We start from the raw sequence: 22926 nt of genomic DNA, 5'->3' as shown, positions 1-22926 counted from the left end.
TGATGTTATGGCACTGGTAGCTTAAAACAATATTCACACCATCTGAAGTCAAGTGTGATTTTCCCATGTATATTTTCCCTATACATGGTTAATACAGAATTCTCTAATTGACCAAGTTGAGTGGGACTGTATATATCATTTCACATGGTACATTGACCTACATCTTAACATAAGAATCATACAAATCAATAAACATACAAGACTCCTATGTATATGATTCATTTTCATTGCTTTACTGTGTTGAACTGTTGAATTGTATGTGTGGTTTCCTTTTAGCCCATTCAAACTTGTGAAGATTTCCATACAAAATAAAATGGTTCCAACATACAAAATAAATTTATCATAAGAAAATGCGTTTTTTTTTATTTTTATCTATAAATCCAAATGTTAATGTCTTAAAGATATATTGTTAATCAAGCCAACAAATATTTTTTACACAAGGCAGTCATAAAATAAATGACAGACGTTGGGAGAAGTCTGGCCTCTGGCGTTGGCGTTTTTCCTTTACAATCTCGTTACGTAACACTGAGAGAGAGAGTAACAAAGAGATTCCAGAAACGAAAGTCCTTACATTTTTGGAATCACCACTAGATGGCGCAGCAGTCCTTGCTCTGGGGCAGCCCTGCCGCCATCTTGGAGTGAAATCACAGTCAAGACGCCTCTTTTCCAGTGAGCTACACATTATCTGGAAAAGACTCTGCTCTTAATGAATCAAAAACATTATATCGTGTGTGAGCAACGTTTTCGGGCACATGATCACTTAGGCGTTTTCCAAGGCTGGCTTGATCACCCAACTAAGTGCCAGACAGTGAAAACCACCATTGCTGCTACATATGATCATAGACTGCTCAACAGATCAAAAAGCATAGAATAGCCAATAATTTAATTATAAAAATAATCAATAATCATAGTCAATAATTTAGCATGAATTATATATTTTGGATTTGTCTAATGTATAATGTTATTATATTTTATCTGTTTGACATTAGTCTGGCATTTTGTGGACAATGATTTATTATGTACAGTAGGTATCATGTGTTTCTGTTTTGTAATGCCCCATTGGAAAGCAACTGATTATAAATGTGCTACATTAATAAAGATGACTTGACTGGATTTGTTTTTAAGTTCTGACTGTTATGTCTGGGGAGAAAGGTCTCATGTACAATCAAACAATAATGGTTAACAATATCAACAATATTCTGCCTGTCAGTTGGCATACTGTGGCTTACAGTTGTGTTACTAATTTCATCATAAATATGGTGTGGTTATAGGAGTACTAGTATGCATATTTATAATACTTTTTCTTCGTTCAACACAGACCAGTTCTTTGTACAGCATGACTTTTTTAATGTTATTTTTCTAAAGCAACCGGAAGTAGCTATCACTCCAAAATGGCGCTACTGGTTGTTATAATGGGACGTAATGGGAGTGTCGCTTATTTTTTAACTCTGTGGAGTGTCGTCTCTTGTTCTGGAATATCTTTGCTTTAAAGGCCAACTTGCAGGTTGTATTTTTGTTCAATACACAATGTGGACTAGGACAAAGGTGACTTTAATGAAGAGGAAAATTTTTTTAGCGAAATTGACCCAGTTTTAGCGTTTTTATCGAACATTTTGTCCGCCCAACCACGACCCTCATGCACGCGCATATTTTGGTCCACATTTCATAGCGTGCGTGTGTCAGCGTAATGATGACGTCACAGCAGGTATCAAGGCAGCAGGGGGCGCTGAGATTCACACGCAGGTAGTGGCGGAAGCAAAGAGCCCTCTTCTTACTACATCCTGGTTGCACTTGTTGACTACTAACCGAGGCAACACGTTGTGAGCTTGTAGATCTGCTATTTTATCTTCTCTAGCCTGACTTTAGTTGCAAGAATGGTTAATATTTGTGCGTGTGGAGGGTGTACCAATTCCACCCTTTCTGGACATAAAGTCCACGCTTTTCCAAAGAAAGGCACGCCAGCCTTTAGATCATGGGTGAGATTCGTGCAGTTGAAAAGGGGTGATTTTACTGCGTCGTCGGTGAAAGACCGACACTCCGTAATATGTGGAGCCCATTTCAGAGAGGAGGATTATATTCAAGGGGATCTGATCTCTCATAGATTGGGATTCAGGACTTTGGACCGGGTGAGACTTATGGAAGGTGCTATACCTTCTATACAGTCGCCTGGACAACCCTCTGGGAGTGCAAGATCAGCTGCTGCAGTTCACAAACTTGGTTTGTCTCGGGTAAGTGTGGATCTAACTAACTATCTTTTTGACGCTAACATGTGTTAGGATTTGCAGGACTATCAAAAGTACATGTAAGCAGCAGCGGTGGAAAAAGTACTCAAATGTAAAAGTAAAAGTACTCTTGTTACAAATAAAAGTCCGGAATTAAAAATTTACTTGAGTACAAGTACAAAAGTATTGGTATCAAAATGAACCTCTAGAGTTCAACACCTACGTGCCACTGCCGAAGTGGGGGTCGGGTCGGGGGACCACCGGGGGCTTTTTTTTTCTCGCTAAACCTGGCAACACCGACCCTGGCATGGGGCTGCACGCAGAACTGTTGTTTATGACGTTGTTTGTAATGTTTTCGCGGGAGTCCCGGGACCCCCTGGTGGTGCCCGGACCCCCTGGTAGTCCCAGGACCCCGCGATGTGTGTGTCCCCGTCCTGCTCGTGTTTTGGACCCGATGATGGTTAGTTGTTTTGCTCGGATGTCGTAACACCAGCGCTTGTTGCTCGCACATGATAAAAGTACGCACATGTTTGAAAATAGCCGATCTACAAGCTCACAACGCGTACAGTACTTGAGTAAATATACTTAGTTACTTTACACCACTGGTAAGCAGTCAGTAGCGATGCCAAAATCAGAAGGGGAGGGGGTAGCCATGCTTCACATGACGCTTGTAAACAAGCGTCATGGTGCCGAGTCCCCCTGGTTTATAGCGGTGTTCGATTTTTTTTTTTACATTGCCAACTCTCACATGTACATACACGTTCAGATTTCAAATATAAAGTGCTTACCCCCGAGCCACGGATGTTATAAGGCGACCCGGACCGTGATAAGTACCCGTATCAACCGTATTGTTCAATAAAAAGCATTTTAATCCGATCGCCGGCCATTTTCTCCAAATTGTCTCCGATACTTTCAACCATGCGACACTAATGGTTGGGAGGTGTATTTGCACTCTGATACATTACCCCAAAAAAAGAAAATGGCCGGCGATGGGATTAAAATGCTTTTTATTGAACAATACGGGAGATACGGGTACTTATCGCGGTCCGGGTCGCCTTGTAACATCCGTGGCTCGGGGGTAAGCACTTTATATTTGAAATCTGAACGTTTATGTATGTGAGAGTTGGCAATAAGTATAAATGTTGGTGATATGAGCCCTCAGCTAGGCGAAACTGAGCAGTTATAATGCTATTCAACAGTGGTGGGAAAAGTACTCAAGTTTTGTACCTAAGTAAAAGTATCAATACTGCAATGTAGAAATACTCTGTTACAAGTAAAAGTCCGGTAATTCAAATTTACTTGAGTAAAAGTACAAAAGTATTGGCGTCAAAATATACTTACTATACAAGTACTAAAAGTAAGAGTACTCATTATGCAGAATGTCCCATTTCAGACGTTATCATATTTCTAAATATATATATATATATATATATATATATATATATATATATATATTTAGAAATATGATATATATATATATATATATATATATATATATATATATATATATATATATATATATATATATATTTATATTGAAAATAGCAGATCTAATCAATCAACCTTTGATTGATTGAATACTTTATTACAGTTTGCAAAGACAAGCACAGGGAAGTACAGTTCAATACAAGGTCACAAGTTGTAAGCTTGTAGATCGGCTATTTTCAAATAATCATAGGGGTGAAGTGGCGTATATTTTGTAATAATAATAATCTAAATCTATGAAGTAACTAGTAGCTAAAGTTTTCAAATAATTGTAGTGGAGTAAAAGTACAATATTTGCCTCTGAGGCGTAGTGGAGTAGAAGTAGTGAAAATTGTTACATACATTTTTATTTGTACAGTAATTGAGTAAATGTACTGAGTTACTTTACACCACTGCTATTCAATGTCTGATATCCTATGTACATTTAGTATCATGTGTAGTATGTGATCTATTTGCAGGCTCATGTGCAAATTAAAATGTTACAAATTGTTATCCACATGCAAAAGCTTGAGGTACAAGAATATCATTGTCTAATGCAAGCTGTTTCCTAAGTCAGTGGCTCTCATTGTATTGTCAATGACACGTTAGGCTGCAGACCCCATTTGAAAATATTTTGTACTGTAGACTATCTTGTCATGTAAAATCAGGTTTCCTACACAAGTATGGAAAGTCTGTAATGATAAAAGTGTTTTTCATGGCATTCGGAGCAGGCAGCAAATGTTTTTTACCACTGTGTAAGAGCACAGGCCAGAGTGAGTTTGATTCATTGAAAGCAAGGTTATGATCAGATCAAGTAGATTGCATATGAACATCCCTTAGTTCTGTTACTTTAGTGTAGGGGTTGAAGATATACAATTATTTCCAATATTTGAAAAGGTTGAGGTCCACAGTCTGTGCCCTGCCTGCGGTCTAAGTGTTGGAGTGTAATTAATAATAGTGAAATAAAACATTTTCTCATTTTAATGGGTACCTCCTGGAACCCACTATGAGAACCGTAAACACTGAATGCTCCTTTTTTTTAACAACAGACGCTTCAAAGCCACTCTGCGACTCCTGACGTGACAGAGGAGCCTATGATGGAAGAGGAGGAAGCTGGCCCATCTTCTGAACCCTCTCTTCCACCCTCTGAGCCACAAAGGGAGTCGGCACACAAGGCAACTCAGTATAGCTACCGGAGACCACCACACCGTTCTTTGGGTAGGTTTTAATTTGCGTTTAATTACGTTTTAGCCAACAGCCTTTTATAGAGAATGGTTACGATTATATCACTTGTTGTTTTCTACAGGGATCCAGGTTTTCCCCCAGATGTTGTCCTTAGGGACACAGGCAGTCCCCCAAATGGTGTCTGTGGAAACACAGACAGACATTTCAAGCTTTGAGGCCAGTCCGATGCAAAGCCAATGCACCATCTCTCAGAGTGATAGCGAGCAGTCAGGTGAGGGGCCGTGCAACCAATTATAATCGATATTGGCCTCCCTAGGTTGGCAGAGGGAAGGTAGTGCCCAGGATTACATAGACAATTGGCACTGGGTGTAAAAAATAGGGTTACAAAATCGTGGGATAAAAAAAAAAAAAAAAAAAATCAGAATGTGTTAATTATGTTGATGAACTAATCGATGTATCGACTAATCATTTCAGCACCAAAGAAAGGTGATGACAATTGGGTTCCAGAGGCTGAAGACGAGCTCTTCTCTGAGAACTCTGATGACTCGCCACACCTTGAAGCATCCTCTGCCCCTTGGTAAGACACACTACACAGTTACACTAATCTGTTCATGTCACGATACTGGCTGTTCAGTGTTAATCAAACTTTTGTTTTTTTTTCCTTTATTTTTTCTCAGCTATATCGATAAGTATATTGTGTGTCACAGCCAACTCATGGAGCTGTTTGCCACTTGCCCGAGCTGCTGTGAGGCCACGCAAGCCATCATTCAGAGACAGGAGGGGACATTTGTGAAAATCCAACAGGTACTTTTTATCCTGCACCTGTAGAAAGCTCTGGTGGCGTGTACCCTCTTGGAATGTGTCAATGTCATGCATTCACTTTGCATAGTGGACTTCATGTGTTTTGTCTGATCTTAGTGCAGTTTGAAGCGGGTTATCACTTTGCATTATGCTAGTAGACCGGGAGCCAGGCCCAGCCCTCAGGATGTTCTCTGCTAACTTTTTTTCACTATTATTTCCTGTTTGCATATACCTTGGGCCATCACAAGTTCATACTGAACACCACCAACTCGGGGCGTTTGGTCTCAGGGGCCCCAAAACCCCTTTTTGGGGCGAAATTCATGTTAATGGCAATATAAATTTACTAAAATTACATAAATTGTCTTACACATATGAAATTCGGCATGGACTATCCTGACACATAGGGGTAAGTAGCAAAATAGGATTCTGGTGCTTGCTACCATTGTATTTTTAAATATGACCTACAACATCCCCAGAAACACACACAAAAAAACTGCCAAAATTCTGCACTATACATCAAATCGGAGAAAATGTAATATTCAGTCATAGTAGAGGCCTTAGGAGGGGTCCACGTGCGATTGCTTATTATCTATTTTTCTAGTTTGGATTTTTGGCATCCAGGACCTCTAATATAGGGATTTTGATCATCCCAAGAAAAAAAGTGTGTTTTTTTTCAATGTTTTATTACCCCTATGAGACCTGCGGGATTGCTGGCTGGAACGCCGGCGAGACTGTCTTTCGGAGACTGTGGCACGCTCAAATTTAGACGTAGCCCAAAGATGGAGATCCTTGATTCTAGACAACCTCAGGTTTCCAATGGGACCAACCTTGTCATGCTAGACCACATTTTGGCGAGGGAAAAACAGCCATCACCACTTTCCAAATCTCATTCAGTTTTGGGCAAGAACCATTTTGCACGCAGTACAAATATGTATATTTGTACTGCGTATTCTGCCTATTTTAAAAAGGAGACCACTGTACTGTATCTATAGCTGTATGAGACCACTGTACTTTATCTATTGCTGATATGAGACCACTGTACTGTATTTGGACCACTGTACTGCATCTATAGCTGTATGAGACCATGACTGTATTGCATCTAGACCACTGTGCTGCATCTATATCCCACTGTACTGCGCATATAAAGACCATTGTACAGCATCTTGAGACCACTGTACTGCATCTATAGACCATTATACTACATCTTAAGACCACTGTACTGCATCTAGAGACCACTGCACTGGATCTATAGCTGTATGGGACTACTGTACTGCATATATAGACTAACTACTGTATCTATAGACCACAGTAGTGCATCTGTAGACCACTATACTGCATCTGTAGACCGTTGTCGTGATCTGTAGACCACCACAGTGCATCTGTAGACCACGCTAGTGCATCTATAGACCACTGTAGTGCATCTATAGACAACTGTAGTGCATCTGTGGACCAATGTACTGCATCTACCGAGTCTTTGCGGCGACCGCCCCCCACTGAGGGCAAGCTGTTCCAGAGCCTGGGCCCCCCCCCAGGCTCTGTAGACCACTGGACCATTGGTCTATAGATGCAGTACAATGGTTTATAGATTCAGTACAGTGGTTTATAGATTCTGTACAGTGGGATATAGATGCAGCACAGTGGTCTAGATGCAATACAGTTATAGTCTCATACAGCTATAGATGCAGTACAGTGGTCTCATATAGCAATAGATGCAGTACAGTGGTCTCATACAGCTATAGATGCAGTACAGTGGTCTAGATACAGTACAGTGGTCTCATATCAGCAATAGATTAAGTACAGTGGTCTCATACAGCTATAGATACAGTAAAGTGGTCTCCTTTTTACAATAGGCAGAAATTACATATTTGTACTGCGTGCAAAAAACTGCATGGTTCTTGCCCAAAACTGCATGAGATTTGGAAAATGGTGAGGGCTGTTTTTCCCTCGCCAAAATGTGGTCTAGCATGACAAGGTTGGTCCCATTGGAAACCTGAGGTTGTCTAGAATCAAATGATATCTCTATATTTGGGCTACGTCTAAATTTGAGCCTGCCAAAGTCTCCGAAAGACAGTCTCGCCAGCGTTCCAGCCAGCAATCCTGCAGGTCTCATAGGGATTGTATGCGACTGCACAGAAATAAACTAAAATAAGTCGCGAGAGGCGATGAGATGGGCCAGATCTATTGTGTGACGCGCTACAAACAAAGGAGATTCACTGGATCCAAACGATGCGTTTTAAGGGGTTTATTAAAGCAACAAAAGGAAACGTAATTAAAGGTGCTTAAACTCATAACAAGGCGATCACAGTAATCAAAACAATAAAGCAAAATAACGTATAAAGCGGTCAACAAAAAGTAGGCTCCCAAACACCCCCTCTCTCTCTCTGTCTGTCACTCAGCAGGTAGTCAGGTGGTGCTTTTGAGGTAACCAGGTATCCTCCCCTATGCCCGTCACTCACTCATCCACACACACACACCAGTGACAGGGCATTGACCAAATATATAAATAACAATAACCAAACATAATCATAATAACAATAAACCAATTCATGGCTCCTACACGCCAGCCCCTAATTATTAGGTTATGACTTAATAATTACATCAAAAATGCATAATAGGAGAACATGAAATAAATAACAGTAATCAGAGTCCCAAACTTTTCTTTTTCACATAAGACAAAATCTTCTTTCAGCCGATCACGAAAGGAGTCATTGTTCGTAAGGCCAGATGTTCCCGCGCAAATAGTCATTTTCAGAGTAAACACTCTCGTCGCAAAGTCAAAGGGTCAAAAGTCAAAAAATTGTCAAAAGGTCAAAATCCAAGCAATAATTGTAATCCAATAAATAATTGTAATCCATCTTCAACCTGAATCATACAGGTCATGTCATTGTCCAAGCATTAATCCTCTTCGGACTCCTGGATTAAGCAGATCTTAGTTATTGGCCGATCCAGGCAGCTGTTCTTTGTCTTAATACGAACCTGGCGCACGAAGCCCTTCTTATCAGGAAAGGTTTGTACGACTCGTCCCATGAGCCAGGAGTTCCGAGGTGCAGTGTTGTCCACAATAAGCACTATATCTCCTGGGACAATGTTGCGTTTCACTCCTGACCATCGCTGGCGCTCCTGCAGTTGAGGTAAGTACTCTTTAAGCCATCTCTTCCAAAACAGGTCTGACATATATTGAGTCTGCCTCCATCGCCTGCGAGAATAGATGTCCGGCTCTTGGAAGACTCCAGGTGGCAAAGATGGTAAGGTCTTTAAAAGCAACAAGTGGTTTGGCGTCAGCGCCTCTAGATCATTAGGATCCGTGGATGCTGTCGTAATTGGACGGCCATTGATGATGGCTTCCACTTCACAGAGAACAGTGTGAAGGCCTTCTTCGTCCAGACTTTGTACATTCAAGGTGGAATTGAGGACTTTCCTTATTGATCTTATTAGCCTCTCCCAAGATCCTCCATGATGTGAGCCCCCTGGGGGGTTGAAATTCCATTTTATTCCCTTCTGAAGAAGAACATCGTTAATCTGTGACTGATTCCATTGTTCAATGGCTGTTCTCAATTCCCGCTCTGCTCCCTTGAAATTCGTCCCGTTATCAGAGCGCAACTCTTGAACTTGTCCACGCCTCGCTATGAAGCGTCTCAAAGCATTTATGAAGGCATCAGTGTCCAGTGAAGGTGCCACTTCAATATGGATCGCTCGTATGGCTAAGCAAGTAAAAATGACTCCATATCTCTTCACTACACTCCTTCTGCTCTTCACCTCGAAAGGGCCAAAGTAGTCTACTCCAACACGAGAAAACGGGGGTTCCTCTGGAGTAACTCTTTCCAACGGTAAGTCAGCCATCTGCTGAGACACTGGCTGAGCATTCAACCTTCGACAGATGACACACTTTGATAATACTTTCCTTATAGCTGTACTGGCTCCAGTGATCCAGTATCTTTCACGCAACTTAGACAACATGTGGTTCCATCCACTATGTCCCACCTCATGATGAATGTGCCTCAGAAGAATGGTTGAGAGGTGCATATCCTTAGAGAGTATTACAGGATGCTTAGCTTCTGCCGGCATAGATGACTTACTGAGCCGACCACCAACTCTCATGACACCATCTTCCATCAGTGGGCAGAGTGAGTAGATGTGACTTTGCTCCTTCACACTTTTGCCTTTGTGCAGCCTGGTGAATTCCTCTGGAAACCTCTTCAGTTGGCTGAACTTGATGATTTCCAATTCTGCCTGCGCAAGCTCCTCCACTGATAGATAACTTGAAACCGTTTCCCTCTTAAAGGTTTCCATAGTCTTTTCCAATGAACATCTCTTTTGGTCCACATCCAAGTCAGACTGTTCAAGGTCGATTTTCACTTGCCTCCTCCTCTCACAAAGAGACAAGAGCCAAGTCTTAAACCTCAAGATCCAAGCTACCGACTTTCTCAGACGGGTCCAAGAGTCAAAGTAATGGATCATGGGAGTCACTGCATCAACCTCCTCTCTGGCCTGCACAGCATTGGCTGCCACAGCTTTCTTGACCTCCGGGTCATCTGATGGAAGTCGATGAGAATCGTCAGGATTGGCGGGCCACTCACTCTCAGGTTGCAAAATAAAGTGAGGTCCTGACAGCCATGTTGTATACTTAAGGAATGCCTCCGCTTTCGCACCCCTGGAGGCAATATCAGCTGGGTTGCTTGCAGTCTCCACATACCTCCATTGAGATGGTTGTGAAGACTTAAGAATTTCAGAAACTCTGTTGGCAACGAAGATTTTGAACCTGGAAGTCTCGTTCCGGATGTATTTGAGCACTGAAGCGCTATCTGTCCAAAATACAGAAGCTTCAAGATCCATGTGCAGCTCTTTCCTCCACAAGACATCCATGCGACTTGCCATGGTGGCAGCAATGAGCTCCATTCGTGGGATGGTGACAACTTTTAATGGAGCTACCCTAGCCTTTCCCATGACAAAGGCACTGTGTACTTGTGAGTGTGCGTTTTTGGAGACGAGGTAAGTCACTACTCCATAGCCTTCCTCACTTGCGTCACAGAAATGATGTAACTGCGCTGTAATTATTTCTCCAAAATCCACAGGTTTCAGACATCTCACGATGTTACATTTCTCCAATTGGTGAAGTTCATCAAGCCAACTTGTCCACTTCTGGGCAACTGACTCAGGTATCGCATCATCCCATCCAAGTGCTCTCCTGCACAGATCCCTTATGATCTTCTTTGCAGAAAGTACGACAGGACTCAAGATGCCAAGAGGATCATAGACAGAACTGACTGTTGAGAGAATTCCTCTTCTGGTGAGTGGTCTGTCTTTCATCAGGATTTTGAACTTGAAAGTATCAGACTGGATGCACCAGTCCACACCAAGTACTCTCTCCGCAGCTAGCAAACCTTGGTCCATGTCCAACCCTTTCATGGTCTTTGCTCTGTGACTTTCAGGTATTGCAGTCAGAACATCACGACTGTTGCTTATCCATTTCACAAGCCGAAATCCACCCTTAGCACAGATGGAGACAAGTTCGTGATAGAGTGACACTGCTTCCGCTTCTGAAGCCACAGACACAAGACAGTCGTCAACATAGAAGCAATGAAGGACCTTATCCACTGCCTCCTGGCTGAACTGTTCCTTATTGTCTTCTGCAGATTTCCTGAGAGCAAAGTTGGCACAACTGGGGGAAGATGTTGCCCCGAAAAGGTGCACCATCATCCTGAAGTCAACAGGGTCTTGATTTAAATCGCCATCAGGCCACCAGAGGAACCTCAACAAATCAGCATCCTCTGCGGGCACTCTTACCTGGTGAAACATGGCTTCGATGTCTGCCATGATTACCACTGGTTCTTTCCGGAATCTGGTCACTACTCCTATGAGTGAACTTGTAAGATCCGGTCCCTGTAGGAGCTGAGCATTAAGTGATGTTCCCTGGAAACTCGCTCCACAATCAAACACCACTCTAAGCTTCCTTTTGGTAGGATGGTAAACACCATGGTGTGGGATGTACCAGATCTTACCATCACTACGCTCCTGATTCTCTTCAGTCACCCTTTCGGCATAACCCTTGGCAACGAGGTCGTTCATGAAGGCTGTATACTCAGCATGGAATGAGGAATCCTTCTGAAGCCTCTTCTTCAGATGTAAGGCACGCTGCTCAACAATTTTCTTATTATTTGGCATGCTGATGTCCCTTCTCCTCAACGGTAAGCCGATCTGATAATGGCCGTTCACTAATTGTGCCGAGTTTGTGACCAGTTCCATGTATGCATGATCTTCTCTTGACATGGCAGTTTGTTCCTCAGTAATGCATTCAGGGAAATCTGTCTTAAACTGCTGCTCCCAAAGTTCATCCAAGTTCAAAACAGACACCCTGTTCACCGTTAACTCTGGCTGATGACAAGCCATTGCATCATCGCTGTCTCCTGTCAGCGGTCCGTTCACAGTCCAGCCCAGCATCGTCCTGATGGCATAAGGACCATTATTTACACTGCGAATGACCTGCAATGGTTCCAAAGCCTCAGGAACATTTGTCCCTATCAACAGCTCGATGTCGGCATCAATCTCAGGCAGATGAACCTGTTTTAAATGAGGCCATCCCTCAATATCCTTCTGTCTCGGAATATTCCCCTTGTGGACAGGCATGCACACCTGTGTGTAAGCCTTGGGAAGTTCACAGAAGTGCTCCTCATTCAAGCCAGCTACTTCCAGTCCTGGCACACTGTAGCTAGTGACAACTTTCTCTTGTCCCATTGTCCGCAAGAGAATATGTACCTTCCTCCCTGTAAGGTCAAGTTTGTGCATTAGAGCTTCGGTACAGAACACTGCAGAGCTTCCTGGGTCCAAGAAAGCATAGGTGGTAACAATCTTACTGCCCTTCTTGGACTTTACATATACTGGAACAATTGGCAGTTTACAGTTGTCATTGTCACCAGCCCCAGTAAGACCACTCGACATTAGTGTGCTGTCTACTGATATCCCTGATTTCCTTTCAGCTTGGTCAGAGTCTTTGTACCTTTCTCTTGAAATGATGTGAAGTACAGTTGGATGTTTGAGACCACATTTTTCACAGGTAATCCGTTTTCGGCAATCTTTGCTTATGTGTCCAATACACAGACAGCCGAAACATACACCTTTTTCTCTCAAGAAGCCTATCTTCTCTTTGTGTGGTATTTTTCCCAACTGGGGGCACAAATCCAACATATGTCCTTCTCCACAGAAAAGACAGTCCTTCCTTATTGGAACATGTTCCTTTTCTTTAGTTCCAAACCGAGTCATGGGTTTCACAGGGGTCACAGTAGTGGCAAAGCTAGTTCCCTTCATTCCAGAACGAGGTTGTGGAGTGTATTTACTCACACCTTTAGTTGTGGTTAGTGATGGAACGTCCTGTATGTTTCCAAATACTGGGTCAGTTAAGATTTTCACTTGTTTCCCAATGAAGTCAGTGATGTCCATAAATGTAGCTCTTCGTTTGTGCCTTGCCTGTATTTCACAGGCTACATTTCTCCACTTGTCCCGGTATTTGTATGGCAACTTCCTTATAATGGTCAGCATATTTGCAGGCATGTCCAGCTCATGTAAATATTGCACCTCTTCCATGGCGTTACAGCAGCCTTTAAGAAAAAGGCTGTACTCTTGAAGAGCTTTCACATCTTCATTCTTAATGGGTTGCCATGAAAGAGCCTTGTCCATGTATGCAGATGCTATTTTCTGCTCGTTTCCAAACTCCTCGCTCAATAGATCCTTAGCTTTAGCATACCCTCTTGCAGGGTCCAGGTGCTGGCAGCTCCTAACCAGTTCCCTGGGGAGACCCTTTGTCTGCTGCTCCAGGTAATATAGACGGTCACTGTAATTTTGAGTATTATTTTCCACTCCATTCTCAAAAGCCCTCATAAAAGCATGATACTTTAATGGATCCCCATCATAGATTGGTACCTCCCTCTTTGGCAAAGATGAGATGCATTGCTGCTGTATTAACAGTGTGGTTATTTCATTTTGTTTCCTCATAATACCAAGCATGTCATTTTGACCATTTGCATTTTCATTTCCAGAATTAACATCGTCAGAATGAACATTTGCATTTCCATGATGAGTAGTGGTTACATTTGAGACATATTGCATTGGTGTATTATCATGATTGCTTTGAAGTGGGCGTGGCTTAGGTCCAGGCTGCATAACTGACAGAGGCTGTGATTGTGAATGAAATGAATGAATGAACTGAGAGGTATTTTTGTCTTTAGGCTTTGTTCCTGTGTCCACTTGATTTTGTGACATTCTTGGTGTGAATTGACTGGCATTAGCACTGAGGGTTTGTGCTTTTCCTTGCGTTTTTTCCACATAAGAATTCATTCCATCTGCATGTCTTGTTTTAGAGGATCTCCCACTTATGACACTTTGAGATTTTAACACATTTAATTTGGCCATTTGTGCTGCCACGTCCGCATCCAACTGCATCTGCTCCTTTCTTTTGCGCAGCATTTCCTTCTCAGCTTCAAGCTCATGATTTCTTTTACGCAACGTTTCCTCCTCAGCCTCAAGTTCATGTCTGTCCTTTAACAGGGTCTGTCTGATCTGTAAGGCTGCCAATTCAGCTTGAGCCCTCAGACATGCAGAAGACAGTTTTGAAGCAGTAGAATTTTGCGTTCTTGATTTTCTTCCCACATTCGAAATACTGTCGTTTGGCTGTACATCATCTTGAAGTTCATGTGTCATGTGTTGAGTTTGCGCACCACTGTCAGACACATGTCCTGTTTCCTTTGATTCATTCAACCAATTTTCCACTTCACCTTTAAATAAATTGCTATATTTTGAAATGCTGGAAAACCATTCGTTTTGTCTTTCCTTTTCCTCTTCCTCTTCGGGTAATATAGACAATAACCCATTATGAGACATTATGGCATTTGCATTATGCTCATTCAAAGTCACCAGTAGAGATTCCACTCGCAAAACATTTCCCCTTTTTTCCATTAAAGACTTTATTTGCGGTATGAGTGCTTTCATCTTATTGACAGACACTGAACGTTCCCGTTCAAGCTTTTCAATTTTATTCAGCATGGCCTTTGCCGTGAGTGTGATTTCTCTTTTCCCACGTTCCATTTCAGATTGAGAACTGGTAACCTCCTCAGTATTTAAATCACTCATTTTTCCTTTTAATTTTCCTTCTCAATTAATTGTGCCATTTAACACATCCACATTCCACAGATTGAAAGGAAACTTATCCAGAAAACATATACGGTATGTATTCAATTCATACAGCAGCGCAACAGCATTTTTAAATAGACGGAGCAGCGGATTTAAAGGGCCAGCAGAGAATCCTTTATTGACAGCGCAGCACGGAGGCTCCTTATTATTATCATTCAGTTAGCTTTGTCAACTCAACCTGTGATCAGGCATTCCATCGTCCCCAATGGACTAAAGAATATGCGAACTGCATTCCTTCCTTTAGTATACAGCCCGCAATCGTACCTGACTTTGAGGTTGACTTTGACCGTGACTCACGAAATGTTTGTTGTCCTCCGTCTGTGTCTCCGACCGTCTTTAATTCATGTCCACTTCATCCGATCTTGATCCTGTGCGTCTTCTGCTGTTTGATGCTATCAACATTACCGTTTTTTTGTTGACAATGTATGCGACTGCACAGAAATAAACTAAAATAAGTCGCGAGAGGCGATGAGATGGGCCAGATCTATTGTGTGACGCGCTACAAACAAAGGAGATTCACTGGATCCAAACGATGCGTTTTAAGGGGTTTATTAAAGCAACAAAAGGAAACGTAATTAAAGGTGCTTAAACTCATAACAAGGCGATCACAGTAATCAAAACAATAAAGCAAAATAACGTATAAAGCGGTCAACAAAAAGTAGGCTCCCAAACACCCCCTCTCTCTCTCTGTCTGTCACTCAGCAGGTAGTCAGGTGGTGCTTTTGAGGTAACCAGGTATCCTCCCCTATGCCCGTCACTCACTCATCCACACACACACACCAGTGACAGGGCATTGACCAAATATATAAATAACAATAACCAAACATAATCATAATAACAATAAACCAATTCATGGCTCCTACAGGGATAATAAAACATTGGAAAAAAAACACTTTGGACCACTTTTTTTCTTGGGATGATCAAAATCCCTGTATTAGGGGTCCTATGGATGCCAAAAATCCAAACTAGAAAATAAATAAATAAGCAATCGTGCGTGGACCCCTCCTAGGGCCAGTGATGTGTTCTACCGTGGTACGCTGTGTACGCAGTATGGCCTGCAGATCTTTTTCGTCGCCACCGTATACATCCAAAAACGGTTCGAAACGGCGTATCTAATACGTTGATACGCATCTGATACGCTGCACCCAGGAGTGGCTGGGCTGGGGGGCAGCAATACAAACAGCAAGAATGTGGTCTGACCGTCTGACTAGTCTAACTCTGAGGTGAAGTCGTGAAGGCTTATCATGTGTGTGGCTATCGTTCTTGGGGTGATAATTAATGGCTACTGGTGAAGGAATTCACATATTTTAACGACCTGCCATTCACTTCATTGAACGTAGGTCACTGAATTGAGTACTTCATTAGTATTCATTAGTATTGCCCCAAAAAGGGGTTTTGGGGCCCCTGAGACCAAACGGCCCCGAGTTGGGGGTGTTCAGTATGAACTTGTGATGGCCCAAGGTATATGCAAACAGGAAATAATAGTGAAAAAAAGTTAGCAGAGAACATCGTGAGGGCTGGGCCTGGCTCCCGGTCTATAGTGCTTTCAATCTGATTTCAGCATAAAACCCAGTGTCTTATGCTGAATTCTGTGTTTTTTTTCTTCTTCAAAAACGTTCTCACTTTATTCCTCAGCCATAAGAAAGTACACACAGACAGTACACCACTGATCATTTGAATATATTTCATAGGTCTGTTCAGCATGTGGATTCAAGAGGGTTTGGCGAAACCAGTCAATGCTGCACAGAAATATGCCTGAGTGCAACCTGCAGCTCAGTGGAGCTGTACACTTTTCAGGGTGTATGCCCCAGCAGACATTCAGAATGCTCCAGCTATTTGGCCTACAGTGCACCAGCGTGAACACCTACTTCCGCCATCAGCGCTACTACACCATTCCCACCGTCATCCAGGCCTGGCAGAGCCAGCAAGCCAGTATCCTCAGTGAGCTGAAGGAGATGGAAGGAGGATTGATTCTGTCTGGAGACTGCAGGTTGGTTACCATGCTCATTGTTATATTCATCATTAGAATATACACATAAGTACAACATTAATAATTTGTATATTAAGACATTTGGCATCTATCCATAATTTTCCTCTTGCCTTGTGCTTTTTACAGATCGGACAGTCCAGGACACTGTGCCAAATACGGGACATACTCCCTTATTGAGGACCGGCTGAATAAAGTCATTGACCTTCAGCTTGTACAGGTCTGTTATTCATGCATCATGTACCTTCTGCCATATCTATGTGGCTACATTCTACTTTGTTTGTGTTTGGGATTCCCATTTGTTTAGGTTAGTTTTTTGTTTCTCTGATTGTGCTCCAGAGTTCAGAAGTTGCTAACAGCAACTGGTGTGAGATAGAGGGCCTGCAACGCAGCATCAAGTTACTGAAGGAGCAGGACTTGAAAGTCGCAGTCCTTGTCACCGACAGAAACCGCCAGGTACAAGTGACAGACAGACACACACAAACACACACACACTTTCTCTGGTGATAGTTGAATTGGCAGAAAAGTCATGGAGGGATATTTGTGTAAACTAAGGGAGGCCACGTCAAGGGTAACCAAATAAATGTTGGCAGTGGAATTGGAGATATTTACCTCTGAAAGCTGTTGAATAAAGTCTCCTGTGTTTATAAGATGGCAATTTGGTTACAATGGGTCTCATGTGGCGATCAACTTGTGGCGATCAAGAAACTGAGAGGGGCTCTGTGGTGATAGATTACTTTTTGTATTTTTTTTACTTTAGAAATAGAAATATTTGAATGTGAATGCATTTCAAGTTTACTTGAAGGGTTAGTTAACTCATAAATTCTGGCATGTATCTGTACAATTCAACCAATTCTGCAGGTAGCAAAATGGGTGCGAGATGTGCTGTGCGCTGAAGGAACACAACACTTCTTTGATATCTGGCATATTGCCAAATGTAAGTATTTGTCCTTGAAAATGCATGGCTACATGGAAGGCAAGACCAATCACAGTAGTTCAATTTTGTCAGTGCCATTTTAAAGTGTGTGTTTGTGTGTGTGCGCGTGTGTGTGTGCGTGCAATAACAGCCGTAGGCAAGAAGTTGGATGCCCTTTCGAGAGAACGTGACTGTGAGGTTGTAAAGCTCTGGAAGCAGTCTTTTGTGAACCACCTCTACTGGACCGCCGGTTCTACTCCCAGTGGCAATGCAGACATGATGGAGGCAAAGTGGAGAAGCCTGGTCAATCATGCTCAAGACATACATGAGCATGACACGCCTGCATTCCCTGCCTGTCAGCATGAGCCATTGGAAGGAGAGGACAGAAACAAGGAGTGGCTTGAACCAGGTATCTATCGCTCAGGAATGTGCAAACGTTCACTTTTTCATGATCTGTTACTTTGTTGATGGTCTGAATGAATATCTATGTGAATTAAGCAATATTACACGAGAGGGTGTGCTTTACCGTCATTATTGGCACGCCAGTGATGCGGTCAGGAACGAGGCGAAGCCGAGTTCCGCGAGCATCACTGAAGTGCCAATAATGTAAGGTAACGCACACCCTCGAGTGTAATATTGCGATTATACAACAGTTACCAACAAAACACATCCAAATGTATTCATATTGTGGGGCAATTCATAATAAAAATGTTTCGCTATTATCCGTTTCCCTGTAAAGAGAAGAGTTTTTCACTGAGACATTAAATAGTCCCTGTAGCAGCGCTCTGAGGCACCGTCTCATCAACACAGCTGAGCTATCAATGCTTGAGCAGTGGAATGAATTCTAGTAGGCTATATGCTCCGTCGTACGACCGTGTCACGTGGCCAAAATAACTGATCTACAAGCTGACAATGCGTCGTTGTCAGCTTGTAGATCAGTTATTTTCGCCTTGCTGTTTGTTTTCCTACCGTGGGACAGCGTGACGTCACAGCACAGCTGTGCCATATATGGTCTAATCAGGTGCGGAGTGATTTATTATGTGATTAGGCCTGTGCTATCATGCTGGTTTGAAGCACGGCTAGATGGCTATTTCAACCAATCAGATTGCTTGGTCGGAACTACCTGTTGTATAATAACCTTTCACAAATATGTACAAAAAAGCATATGATCAGGGAGAGATTGAAAAAACTGTTGATGCTGATGTTGTATGTGTGTGCAGGTTCATCAGCAGCTGTTCAACTGGAGGCTCTTGTGAGTCAAAAACTGTTCATCAAAGACGTACGGCAGCTGTCTCCCCAGAACCAAACCTACTCACTCGAGGCGTTCCACTCCCTGATGATCCGCTTTGCCCCAAAGCACACAGGGTTCTCCTTCCTTGGAATGCATAGCAGGTACAGTCAGACTATTAAGGATCAGTGTCGTAAGATAATTTGGTTTTGGCAGTAAAAATGCAAAATTAGAAATTTCAATACATTGAAATTTCAGAATGATTAAGTAAATGTATTCTGAATGAAAAGATCTTATACTCATTACAGTAGAATAAAAAGTCACCGCACACTCCTGTGTACACAATATGTTTTTGCAATCGGCAGCGACTCTTATCCCACAGTGTTTATTTCGTTGGCTGGCACCTTGCAAGGACTGGTGTGCACTTGCACCCTTGGTAACTGTGCCTTCATCCTCATCTCTAAATGAAGGAGAGACATGCGCAATCCACAACCAAACTTGGGCAGGTGCTAAGCAAAAAAATATAACATGAAAACTGAAAGAGAACGCTTGCACACTGCAGGCTCCAGTTGTAGGATTTCTTTTATTACACCTGAGTGCTGCTGTGATGTTTCGGGCTCTCGAAACGTCACAGCAGCACTGTTCTTACAACTGGAGCCCACAGTGTGCGAGCGTTTCAGTTTTCATCCTCATCTCTGACATTAATTATCATAAAATTAATTCTCATAAAATGTTTCTCCTTTCCATAGGCTCCTTTTAGCAGCTATGCATTACAACCACAATGGGAACAGAACAGTGGCCACTACTTGTGCTGGAGAACCACGCTACGCAGTGTCCTACCCTAGGTTCCGTAAAGGGAAACATGTTGTGCATCCCATCAAAGACAAACCATCTTACGGTGTGTGTTCAATAACTATTTGGAATTATCAACAATTTGCACATTTGGAAATACTGCTATACTTTTATAATGTGTGTGTTTCAATATAATATTCTCTTCTCTTCAGACTATGCATTTGATTTGATGGGCTCTTTGAAGGACCAATATGCCAGAAGTCCATCAGCCCTGAGAGCCGTCAGTGAAGGTTTGGCTGCTGCTGCTCCTGCCCCCATTGCAAGAACCTTCCAACAGGTCGACAAGGCTGAAGCTGTGACCCAGTACCTGACACAGCAGTCCCGCTTTTCTTCTGGCCACCAGGATCGCTAGCTCTGCTATCTGTGGTGTTGGGCTGATGTCACCTTGAAGTGGGTAGGGTCTAACTCTGAGGCGATGGCTGTCTCGGAGGACTTTATATCTGACCCCAGTATCTCTGTCAGAGCATCTATGACTGTGTGTGGAACAGAACACCAACTCCCACTGACTAATCCCCTCTTATGGGCACAACAGCAAAGGCATTGGACTGAACTGAGGTTGCAAGGGAAGACTGCATGTCTCGCTGCTGCGGACCATTCTGTCTGTCATTCTGTGTTCAAAAATGTTGCTTTAGACGAATGCATTGTTGTCTTTACTCTGAAAGCGAGGTTGCAGGTTTTACCTTCTAAACTTAACCTCTCCATCTGGTTTCCAGGCAACCATGCTCCTCACTGTATACATCATGGTCATGAACAAATAGCTGAAACCATGTCCCACATCTTAAATGGGTGCCATGTATACAGGGGACTCTACATAAGTAGGCATGACAGAATAGTGGATTTGATATCTAAAGATATCACTTCTATTTTCAGGTCCTCCATCATGCTGTATAAGCATTCTACTGTGAAGCCGAGCATGTTTAACCTGTGTAACGATGATTCTGTGTTCTCTAACATTTCAGCTAACACCCCTGATGTCATTGTTGTTAATGAAAACCATAGGGAGGTGTTCATTCTCGAGGTCGGCTGTACTTTTGATTACAGCTTAGAGTAAGCCTTCCTAACCAAAGTGCTGAAATATCATCGGCTAGAGCAGACCATCTCTCAGCTAGGCTACAGATGTAAACTTTTGGTTTTTATCTTTGGTAGTCTAGGACACGTGCACAAGTTGGTTGTGAGGGCCCTGCAAATGGCCGGCCTCTCCAAAAGGAGGGCTAAACAATTAGGGTGTTTTCTGTCTTTGAACTCAGGTGTCTGTGTGGAGAATCAACCTATGACCACTGGTATAGAGTGTGTGTTGCAGAGAGGCAGCCCTATTGGAAGCTAGTAGAGGATTTACTTTGTAACTGGCTGTTTCCCCATTATCTGATTTAGCACCCAGACCTGAGACCATCCGTTGTATAACAACACCCTGGATTTGAAGGTTCCTGTCTGAATCCTTTCGTGCTGCAGAGAGCATATCTCGCCAGGAGCATGGAGCCCTCAGCTATTATAGGAAGCCGCTCAATTTGGAGGAGGCGTTGTTTCCTTTACCCATGATGATGATGTTGTTGTTGTTGTGGTCCGCTGTGTTCGACAAGTATTTTGTATGTAACAATGCTCTGCCTTACATGCACTTTGTAACTGGCTGTTTCCCCATTATCTGACTGCACTGGCAGTGTTTATGTCCTTTGTACATCTTGTACTTCGGTCCTTTGTACATCGTGTACTTCTGTTTATGTGGACATAAATAAATATTTCAAATGTGTGTCTGTCTGTGATAAATAAATGTTTTCTTCAACTCAGTCTATATCTTGCGTTTGGCTTCCCCTGTTGATAACAGATGATATACTTGTGTTGTGTAAGCAACTGCTCTTTAGGTAAGCAATTTGACATAAATGCTACTTCTTGATATCTGTTAATGACATGTATTTACATTTTGACAACCTGGTCTGTAAGTAGAAGAAAAGATTAAATGTTGACTATACTACACATGACTGTTTACTGTGTAAGAAGCAAATGATGAGAAAATCAATGTGTTCTTAATCAAAACCCTGCATGGTTATTTATGACTTGTTATGCTATAGCAAGTCCAATTGTATTGCCTTAATCCATATGGTCAATCTGTGATAAATGATAACATAGATGGCATATAGTATATCATATCTTTGACAATAGTGACCAAATGTTTTTGGCATCTAAAGAAGAAAAACATGAATACCGTCAATTCAGTTCAATAACTTTATTGGCTCAAGTCTGGCCATGAGAAGCCTCTGTAGTTTCCACCTTCCTCTGGAAATGTCTGTCTGATGGCGTGGACTACACAGGCAGGTACGACCCTCCTACTGTGGCGACCAAGTTTACCATAAGCCCAGCGAACCATCTGTCTGTATGCTGTGTAGCGGTATTGGCTGGAAGAGAGAGATAGATTGTGCTTTATTAATCCTGCAAGGGAAATTCAGGTGTCAGCACTGCAGTAGGCATGAAATACAGGTCATGTTCATTTCAGGTGCGTCATAAAACTTCATAAAATATTGTACAACTTACTCAAAAGTCCTGAGGGTTAGTGCTCCATGCTCCTGGCGGAAGGCGAGATATGCTATCTGCAGCACGAAAGGATTCAGACAGGAACCTTCAAATCCAGGGTGTTGGGTTATACACCGGATGTTCTCAGGTCTGGGTGCTAAATCCTCTACTAGCTTCCAGTAGGGCTGTCTCTCTCTGCAACACACGCTCTCTATACCAGTGGTCATAGGTTGACATTCTCCACACAGACACCTGAGTTCAAAGACAAAAAAAAGAAAAGGTCTATATATTATATCAATGGGGTCTGTGGCCTGATGCATATCAAACTGGGGGTCCTTGAAATTAAAAAATACTGATAATGAGTTATTTAGGCTATATAACAACCTGGACTATTCTATTAGCAACAGCATTCAAGTAACAATCAACATATTTGTAGCCTACTTTGTGAAAATGGAGGTCAGAGGCAAATTCTCATACTTTTAATAAGGTTGACAGTGGTGTAAAGTAACTAAGTACATTTACTCAAGTACAATGTTGAGGTATTTTTTTTACTTTACTGGAGTGTTTCCAATTTTCAGTACTTTTACTT

The 22926-nt window shown here is 42.4% G+C and overlaps 1 protein-coding gene across 2 annotated transcripts; it reads left to right on the top strand.

Moving 5' to 3' along the window:
* The first annotated feature begins 1878 nt into the window (after positions 1-1878).
* On the top strand, positions 1879-21516 carry LOC308082337 (uncharacterized protein). Of its 2 annotated transcripts, XM_080424057.1 has the most exons (14): positions 1879-2228; positions 4736-4904; positions 4993-5142; positions 5346-5448; positions 5549-5675; positions 16544-16842; positions 16969-17059; positions 17179-17295; positions 17701-17776; positions 17907-18164; positions 18976-19147; positions 19733-19881; positions 19988-20229; positions 21207-21516. In XM_080424057.1, the coding sequence occupies exons 1-13, from the start codon at positions 2136-2138 to the stop codon at positions 20185-20187; spliced, it is 2004 nt and encodes a 667-aa protein (XP_080280183.1). In that variant the 5' UTR covers positions 1879-2135; the 3' UTR covers positions 20188-20229; positions 21207-21516. The 2 variants fall into 2 exon arrangements, with proteins under 2 accessions (XP_080280183.1, XP_080280182.1); XM_080424056.1 differs by having other exon boundaries at positions 19988-21516.
* The last annotated feature ends 1410 nt before the right edge of the window (positions 21517-22926 follow it).

Source organism: Gymnoscopelus braueri, assembly GCF_963280865.1.
Source record: "Gymnoscopelus braueri genome assembly, chromosome: 3".
Taxonomy (NCBI): Eukaryota; Metazoa; Chordata; class Actinopteri; order Myctophiformes; family Myctophidae; genus Gymnoscopelus; species Gymnoscopelus braueri.
This window is presented reverse-complemented; position numbering and strand designations above follow the sequence as displayed.

What these genes read in the sequence shown, in the direction of transcription:
- LOC308082337 (XM_080424057.1), top strand. Translation starts at nt 2,136, where the DNA reads ATGGAAGGTGCTATACCTTCTATACAGTCGCCTGGACAACCCTCTGGG. An exon ending in ACCACCACACCGTTCTTTGG is followed by an intron (nt 4,905 to 4,992) that starts GTAGGTTTTAAT and finishes TGTTTTCTACAG; the next exon opens with GGATCCAGGTTTTCCCCCAG. An exon ending in GAGTGATAGCGAGCAGTCAG is followed by an intron (nt 5,143 to 5,345) that starts GTGAGGGGCCGT and finishes TAATCATTTCAG; the next exon opens with CACCAAAGAAAGGTGATGAC.